Genomic DNA, 9568 nt, shown 5'->3' with positions numbered 1-9568 from the left:
ACTGTCAGTCCCGAGTATGGATACAGACACAGATCATTTAATTTGTTGAACAGATACAGTGGTGTTATCGCTCATCCCTAGTAACATCACTCTGTTGGTCGGTTGGTCCACTATGTTAATGCAGATGATAGCTCAACTATTGGATGGATTGCCATGAAATTTGGTGCCTCCCTCGGGATTAATTGCTATAACCTGGTGATCACTTAGCTTTCCGTCTAGCACCATTATCTGGTCAAATTTTAATTTGTCTAATACATGGATTTGTGACCAAGTAGCTGCTAAACTTGTGAATATCAGCCTTAACTGTACTTTTAGCGCTAATTAGCAAAAGTTAACGTGCTAACACACTGTACTAAAAATGGTGATCATGGTAAACATTACCCCTGCTTAACATCAGCATGTTAGCATTGACATTGTAAGCATGTTACCATGCTACCATTAACATTTAGCTCACTTTAGTTGCTAAGTGTAGCCTAACACTGCTGCTAGCATGGCTGTACTAATTGGGACTACAGCAGAAACATACCAGGAAAAAAAAACATATTGCCTTCAGATATACAGAATTATACTGCATCACGCCACATTTTTGAATGTGCCTTAAACTTTATGAATAAGTGTTAATGTGAATGTGGTCCTTCCTCTGCTGAAACACATTAAGACCATTTAGCTCTGGACTCACATGGAATGGAAATGACGATTGAAAAGCGTTCATGGGACACGCGACCTTTACAGAAAAATGACTCCATCATTTCTAATTTCATAACATGTCTCTGGGATTGACGTAGTAGGTCTACTTAGGTAGATAATATGGGGCTGTCTGTAATTACAGATAAAAGAACATTAAGTTCGACAGATACATGTAAGCTCTTGATGAGGGTGCCCATTTCAATTAGGGAGCATTAAATGAAACAAAAAACCTTATGGGAGTTTCTCACTGCCAGACCCAAGGAGAATTAATACACTGCATAGGGCCATTTACCAGGGAGTAATTACTCCCTAATTAGCCATTAGTTATTCGATTACCCTTTTATCACCTAGTCATGGTCAAAAGGCAGGAATAGCGGATAAGTCATCACCTTGGTTGGTAACAGATGTAATTAACATGCTGTAGCTCCCTCAGAGGGAGACAACGAGAGAGTGCATTCAGGCAAAGTGAAGGTATTCTGGCCCATTTCCTGTGTTTGATCAAAAGGAATGATAAATCAGTGGCTTTTTTTATTCATCCAGGGGTGGTTTACTGCAAACAGCACAAAAAGGAGGGTGTAAATTAATTTTCCTGCCCAATCTAACCCAGTTGGTTTGCAGATTTAACTCTGAAAATGCAGCAAACCTAAGCCAACATGTGTCTGGTCAGTGAGAATAAAAGCAAAAGGGTATGTGAATGTACTCCGGGCACTCATTGTCAGCAAAATGAATGGCTCTGTGATTGAGACTTGATAAGAAATCAGAAAAGACTCTATGAGAAGATGGATGATTAGGTGCATTGTTGCCGGATGAAACCGCCATTAACAGACCAGTCAAGAACCATGAATACTCCATGCCAAACTGCTTCTACCATTTATTACACATAATTACATTCTTAAATAAAAACGATTCACCGAACAGTTCCTTGCATAGAGATATTACAATACCAATTTAAAAAAGGAATTATGAAACAAACCAGTAACAAAAATAAATCTTTCTCATTTTTCCATAATAAAGAACATTATCGTACCCATACGTCATAATATACAAATGATAATTTTGAAACACTTTGTACAGCGAAAGAAAAGGAGAAAGACAACGGAGGAAAAAGGTGGAGAAGGGGAGGGGAGGTGGAGGGGAATGGGCGAGTCGGACAGAGGAGAGGAGCTGAAAAGGATCACATCTGAGAAAATGGAAGGTTCGGGGTGGGTGGGGGTGGAGGAGGGTAGGTGCGATGAGGGGATGCTGGTAGAAAAAGGGGGTGCGTTTGATTTCAAATTCAGACCTGGTGGAAACAGAGGCGGTGTCACACATAGTAATGTGTGTTTCCCCCCTCCGCTGAGAGCTAGAGCTGCTGTGTGGATCTCTGATTCTCAGAAGGTGTGAAAAACGGTGAAAAAAACACTAGGAAGATGGAGAGAGAGTCAGTGTACGTGCATTTGTGGTGTTTATGGTTGACTGTGTGGCAGCAGGATGTGCTGGCGCATGTATGCATGTTTGAATCTGCGTGTTTAGGGAGTGTCTACATGCATGTGGTTTTGAGTAGATGTGTGTCTGCAATGCGTGTGAATCCACGTGGGCATGTACGCACGAGTGTGTACATTTGTGCTTAAAACAACTACTATACAGACTTTGTGATCCGTGTTTCATCACCCAGGGTCATTGTGGGAAGTGTTGTGTACAAGAGGACAGAAAATATGCAAGTGATTTTTCCCAAAAATTCAGAGTGCAAATACAAACAGACGAAGAACACACAGGCACAGCAAAATTGGCAATCATTCACTGAGATGACACAGAACTGAACCGCGTCCTCGGAGACAACATGAAACAACCTTTTTCAGAAAACACATTCACATTTGAAATCCCAGTGTTCGAGCTCCCGGCAAACACATGAGGAGAAAACTTTTCAACTGTCCTGTAATTTGAATATCCCCATTTATTACCTCCTCAAGTCTCGGTGAACATGAAAAACAACGACACATTCGGTGTTTCAGTCCAAAATCCTCAAGCAGTCTGTGATTGGTACAGAACATGAACAAAAACATAAAAACACTCCCGAGCTGAACATTCCCACACATTCGCAACCATCCAGTTAAACGGGAGAGTGCCCCCGCTGAAATACTGAAACACACAAGTAGAGCTGCCATTGATGATACAATTTTAACCCACAGGTTAAACTGCTATTCTTCATTTTATCTTCCACATGGAGATTTGGGCTAAGTAGGAAAACCTCAAACCTGCTAACCTGCTAACCTGCTCTGACATTTCCATCTGAACAGGATATTTTAGATCTTAAGACCAAATGTCAAATGTTTGTCAGTATATTTGACTTTTATTAATCCCAACAAACACAAAGACTGACTGGTAGCATTGATAGGGCTGTAGCTGCAACCTGGACGGCCTGTAAGAATTTCCAGTCACCTTGAAAATAAACCAGCAGTTAAAACTTGTATCAGTTGGTTTTCTATTGTGGTCACTCCCTCCTGTCTTTGCAAGTGAAGGTCTAACACCTAGATGTTCAATATAAAGGGGAATCTGGCTTGTTTGCACGCTTAGACAGAAAGAGTTCAATATTTATGCAAGACAGGAGGTTGATACAGCTTCTGCTTCCAGAGCCGCAGACAGATCATGTCTAGATGTGATTGAGCTGGGCTGCATTCATATCCAAAATTGAAATGCGCCTCTGGTATACAGAGTGAAATCAATTTACTTTCTCCCCTGCCAAAAAGCAGACTGCTGTGTGCTTCACTTTGCCTCAAAGTATTAAAAATCTTGTAAACTAAAGAATAAACACCTTGACATAGCTGTTCCCAATCGAGTTCTTAAGAATCCTGATAATCTATCGTTTGTCCAAGCTGCCTGTTTGATTTGTATGCACTTGAGTTGAATTTCTATTTGTGAATTAAAGACATGACCCTTAAGTGTAATGCGGCAAAGAGCGACAACTAGATTGTATGTGTCTTTGTTCTACTGGACAAGTGTCAGATCACCAAGGACAAATGTAAATTCCAGTTTTCTAGGAGTACATAAGTGTGTCTTGTGTGTGTACGTGGGGGTTTCACTCCACTGCAGTTTCATGAGCTGATGGGGCAGTTATCATTGCTGACTGAGCAGATCTTTTCCTCCCCTAACCCATCTCACCCACGCCACCCACTGGAAATCTCTTGACCTCCCGCTGGTCCAGTACGACCAGTAAAATGTCAAAAGCTACCTGCCAAGTCCAACCATTTGTTTCTAACGTGAAATAGAGAACCTATCTTACCAACCACACTAAAGTGTTTTCATGGGCCCAGCAAAGTGTACAGACTTACAACTGATACATTCACATTGATTTGCTCTGAGAAGAGCCACCCAATTGATTGAATTTGTGTCATGTGTCTTCCTACAAGTCCCTCCGTGTCCAGCAGGGCAGAAATCCGCATTTAGACATACGTGTATGGTCAGGAAGTCTGTAGGAATGTTCTTGGATATGCATAGGGGCCGATAAGGAGAGCTGTTTAATTCTGCTTTTCTCTGAAATGAAGTCTGAGAGCTGCTAAACTGGAAGAGTTCTGCATGGGCGGTGTGAACAGGACAAAAACCCTCCTCAACCCAGTGCCTAGTTCAATGCCAATCACTCTCAAAGGCCAAAGAGATCATTTCAGGCATCTAGTAGACACTTTTTTTTGGCTGCATCCATTTCCAATGTGTTCTTCAAATGGTCTTTTCAATTGTCTGTTTTGAACAAATAGGAGAATATTTTCTTAGAAACAATATAGCCTTTATCATACATAGTGATCTTGTTTGCGTTTGGTGTGCTCACAGTCAGCTAGCTGCTTCGACTTGTGCATGTGGCTGTCCACACTTTGACGGCATGTGAAAGCCGGCGTTTGGTGAGTCCTGTATTGTCTATCTCAGTTCAGGACGGTGAGGCATTTTTTTTAACAAAAAGTTTGCAAAGAGTCAATTGTGCAACAGTTCTTGACGAAAACTCGTAAGAGCCAAGATCCCGGAAAGGAAACAACACTCTTAGGAGCCATCTAGCATCTCTTGAGACGGTTGGGTTCAGCTGACATTCTAGGAGATGAACAGAGTTCCCAGAGTAGATTAGTTAGCCTCATCCAGTGGTAACCGTCAATGGATGGTGTTCATAAAGCAAGCCAGTCCTCTGAGTGACCTCAATCAGTCTTCACAGCACGTCAGTGCAACACACTCGCATCTTCAAATCTTCGGGAAATCCAATCTAATGCTCCGTTCAAACAAGTGCTCCGATGCCATTGAACCAGAAGGATTTATAAATGGATCCAGTTGGAAGGTGTGACAGAGGTCAGATGAAAATTGGTCAAATTATTGTCTGTCCTATATAAGATAATAAACCCTTTGGCGAATTGTAAAGGCTGTAGCAAGTTTGAGGGAGAGAAAGCCAGCTTACCCTGTGAGATGATGCTCTTTAGCTACTGTTGGAAATTAACTGTTCTCCTCAGCTCAAGGGACGTTCTAACAAGAGAAAATCTTGAATATACAAACAGCAGGAGTTCTGCTGGCAGCTAAAATTACTGTACAACTGGTCCAGTCCGGCGTTGGTGAGCTCGCTGGTACATGGAGCACTGCTGCATGAACACGGCTGACATTTTGGAAGCGTTCCACCGAGGGACAATTGCAGAAGAAGACTGCAAGGGCGACTGCAACAAAGAGCTGCCAACTACAGGCACGTGGTCCACCATTCAGCGTGTGACATCCCATTGAGACACATACGAACGGTGGGATGGAGCGTCTGTGTCGTCCACGCGACAACACCAGGAAACATTTGTGAGGTGACGACATGTCACTATGGAATCATGGACACACTGGTTGAGCACAGACAAGCCACTTAAGATCTGTCTGTCAGCCTGCCTTTGTTTCTGTCTGTAGTCAGCGCCCCTGTGTGGTGCCTCTCCCTCTAGTCCAGAATGGACAAATCTGGTGTTTATTGAGTCCATCCCGCTGTCTCTCTCTAACATCCATGGTGTTATTTTTCTGCAGATGATGCTCCCTCTCCTTCTTCCACTGCGCCTCCATCCCCTTCCCCTCGCTTCCACTCCTGCTGACCTCTCTCATATCCCCTCAGATGTGCCTCTTCATGTGTAGCGCCAAGTGATCCGACCGCGAGAAACACCTGCAACCCAAGAGAGTGAAACAGAGAACAGCTTGTTAGCTTGTTACCAATGCGGGGGAAAGAAGTTTGTTCTGTCGATTGCGCTAAATGTTGCTGTTAGCTAGTGAGTGCTGAGCCACTAATGCACATGCAATTAGTATATGTGTAACTAATTCATAATCAGCAATATTTTTTTGCAGCACTCCTAATGACTTCAGCTGCGCCATGAATAACTAGAGAGCCTGCAGATGGATCTGTTGAAACAGTTGTGTAGAGGGGGAAGAAAAAAAAAAGCAGCATGCAAAACATGTGCTGTAAAACGATAGCTAAATTAGATGAATCGAAGCCTCTCATCTAAAATCAGGCTTGCAGAATTTCTAGGGCGTAGCTGCGCAGTGAAAAATTGCTCTGGAAGTACACGTGTTTTTTTCCACCACAAGGCTTTTTAAAAATGTTTGATTATTTCAACCTGATTGACACAAATTGGCATGATGTATGCTTTCAGCTGGCGTTTTGTTTATTCCATGCATACGTACATAAAGATCCAGCCCATTTTAGGAGACCTACTTTTTCATCACCACTACGGAATCAACAGTATTTTTGTTGCATGCTTGCTGAGCTAACACAACACAACAGTTCCATTCCCAAGAGGAGTGCTTTTAAAAAAAAGGCAAGTGTTGCTTTCTTTTAGGTAATTGGGAGCGGCATGTTGTGGTGATTAGTGTGTTAAGAAATATTTGAGATGGAGACTTGTTTAAGAGTTTACTAAAGTGGTTTAATTTAATGATGTTTAATTTGAAAGAAACAAGACTCTACAAAATTTCTCCCAAATTGCTGCACTTTGTGAATGTTCTTCTGATAGAAGGCCAGGAAATGTGCTGGAAAGTAAAGTCAAATTTAAGTAAGCAAGTGTAGAACATTGTTGTGGCCGTAATGTCTGGTTGTTAAGCCAAAAGGAAAAACCACTACAGGTTAATTGTCACTATGACTATGACTTTAATGGACATTTATTTGGACATTTGGATTATTCCTATTCTTGACAAATAATTTTAAATAAGTTAAAAAAACTAAACCAAACTAAACTAAAATGCATTCCAATTTGAAGCCCCAGTTCAGGAGTCAGACTCCCCTTCTGCAACTGTTGATTTTGTTTTGTTCTTTTTTGACAGCAGATTCAGATTGGCTCTTTCCACTGAGACAGAGGCAACTGTCTAAGATGTCTAAATGAATCAGTGTTTGGCCAAGAGGGGGAGTTACACTGTGACGAGCCACGTCATCTGTCTTACTGTCACACCTGCATGTGTATCTGTGTTTGTGTGTGTATCACTGTTTTTGTGTACATGAGTGAGTGCAAGCCAACCAACATGTGAGATTAATGAATGGCTCAGGAGACATGCAGGGGTGTGTGTCACTGTGAGAGTGTGTGTGTGTGTGTGTGCTCGCCGAGACAGATGGTAAAGTATGAGTCACGACTCGGGGGCACGACACCAGCTGGCACACCGTGGGTCTGTCCCCCCCCCCCCCCCCCATCGTCAATCTTCCACCCCTTCTCTGTCTACCCTGTTTCCCCTCTTCCTTCATCTCAGCAGGGTGTCTGCATGTGCGTGTGTGTGTTGGGCTGGAGGGGTTGGGCGCCTTGTGACACATGACAGAGGTGGGCCCAAATTAGGGATGTGCCTGCAGGGAGGGTCTGGTAGCGGGGGGAGGTGGGAAATCAGGGTGGAAGAGGGAGGGATACTGTATTTACAGTCTGTCCAGCTGAGACCTGATTAAGTTGACACCGCCTGGCCCTCTGCTCCCACACACACACAGACACACACAGACACACACACACACACACACACACACACACACAGACACTCTTTCATACACATTAAGGCAAAGTACCCCAGGTGAAAAGGGACTTCAATTTGTCCTTTCATAATGAACCTATACATGATTCATTCATGTTTTTTCATTTGCTATAAGTACTCAGTACAGTAGGAACGCAAAAACATACACTAACATTTAATAAAACTTTAGAATACACAGTGCAATACCTTTAAAATGACCTTTTCACACAAAATTTCATCTCCTTAAATACTGTGGTGGCTCCTGCAGACAATATTGCTCCGAGATCCCAGAGGTGTCAGCGAGGGACGGATAATAGACAGAGGGGTATAATTAAAATATGAGTAAAGATTTTTGGGTCTGAGTCAAGCTAATCTTTTTTATAGCGAATAAAGGCCACTGAATGTTTGATGATTTTGTCACCGGAGCCACATCTTAAAGGAGGCCGGCAAATTAACATTTTGCTCTGGTTCATAATTAAACAGGAGCCAGGTCGACTAATTAAGGAGCAGAGTCGCGAGCCAATTACATCAGATGCGCTCTTCAAAGTGGCAAAGCCATGCGCCACAACACCTCTGTTTAAGATGAGGAGGCTATTTTCTGCTTTGTAAGACAGCAAACGGGAAGTGGCAGGGGACAGGTAATGAGTTGCCCCATCTACTGAATGATTACATTTATAAGAATGACTTTCACACAGATACTATGCGTGGAAAACTGCTCTGCTGGTCAGTTTGCTCTGCTCAAGGACACTCGGTACTTAGGTCACGGATATCAGAGAAGGAATCATCCGGTTTACAGCATAGTCTCTCCAATCACCAGGGCAGCCTGAGGCTTTATTTACAGTAACACACAGACCTGTATTTTGGGTCATGGTGGCTTCAGATATTCCCCAAATACACTTTTCCTCTACGAAGTCCAACACATAAAAAACTTTTTTCTTTAAGGAATTCTTAATAAATTATTTATAAGCTGTAGCTAATAGCTATATTAATGGTTAACAGATATGAGTATGGTTTATTACAAACCCCAAAAACTTAAATTCAAATGAATACCAGTGATGTGTGCTAGTGTGATGGGTTCTACAACCATTTTACACCTCTGTCCCAGTGTGAAAGCAGCCTCCAAATCAAGGCCATGAAACATCATGAGAGGAGATGCACTATTTATATGCTGCTCAGGCCCTAATGTGGGTATAGAGCAGAATAAGCACCCTTTGGATTCCCAATGAAAGACTGAGCAGGTTGGGTCTTGCGTGTGTTGCAGAAGAGCACATTAGTAATCCTGGCAGCACACTTTTAAACTGGGTCAGTACCAAAGACATTTGGGTGTGTTACCAGCATCTTGTAGCACTTCTTTACTGAACCAAACTGTGTACAAAACACAATAGGAAAATATAGTCGGCTGTACTAGTGGAACTACTTCAAATAACCCTTAGAAAATGCAAGAAAAACACATAAGCGAGAGGGAAGGAGGGAGAGTTGTGTTTTGACAGACCTGTCACAGTGGTTGCACTTAAAAGGCTTGGCGCCAGTGTGTTTGCGGTAGTGCCTCGTCAGCTCGTCGCTCCGGGCAAATCGCCACTCGCAGCCCTCCCACGAGCACTTATACGGCTTCTCACCTGGGGGATGAAAAAAAAAACACATAAACGCATAAGCACCCGTTTCATCCACCAATCACACGCTTATTTGTCTGCACTCTTCTGGGGTCGTGCAATAAATCTCTGTGGTACTGGTGTGGAATTGTGAATCCAAATATTTGGCGCCTTCAAGTTGATGTTTGACACAGTTTGCACATTTGAGGTCTACGTGCAGAGATTCTGTTCAAAAGATTGTATCCTGCATATTGTGATTCCACAGGAGTTTTCTTTCTGTTTCACTGATAAAGATCCCTGTGCCACCTTTCACTTTTTTTATCCCTTTTTTTAGGCGCTGGAAAGAGAGC

General features: G+C 42.7%; 1 protein-coding gene across 1 annotated transcript in view; it reads right to left on the bottom strand.

Annotated features, from left to right (window-relative positions):
- Window positions 1–1549: 1549 nt before the first annotated feature.
- klf7a (Kruppel-like factor 7a) overlaps window positions 1550–9568 on the bottom strand; it is a 40763-nt gene continuing 32744 nt past the window's right edge. The window contains exons 3-4 of the mRNA XM_038721383.1: window positions 9122–9245; window positions 1550–5818 (exon numbers count right to left, since the gene is read on the bottom strand). Coding sequence (XP_038577311.1) covers window positions 5767–5818; window positions 9122–9245 — 176 coding nt within the window. The 3' untranslated portion in view covers window positions 1550–5766. The remainder of the gene's footprint in view (window positions 5819–9121; window positions 9246–9568) is intronic.

This window comes from Micropterus salmoides, unplaced genomic scaffold, assembly GCF_014851395.1.
Source record: "Micropterus salmoides isolate LMB-PRFRI ecotype aquatic unplaced genomic scaffold, ASM1485139v1 Ms_hic_scaffold_1, whole genome shotgun sequence".
NCBI lineage: Eukaryota > Metazoa > Chordata > Actinopteri > Centrarchiformes > Centrarchidae > Micropterus > Micropterus salmoides.
This window is presented reverse-complemented; position numbering and strand designations above follow the sequence as displayed.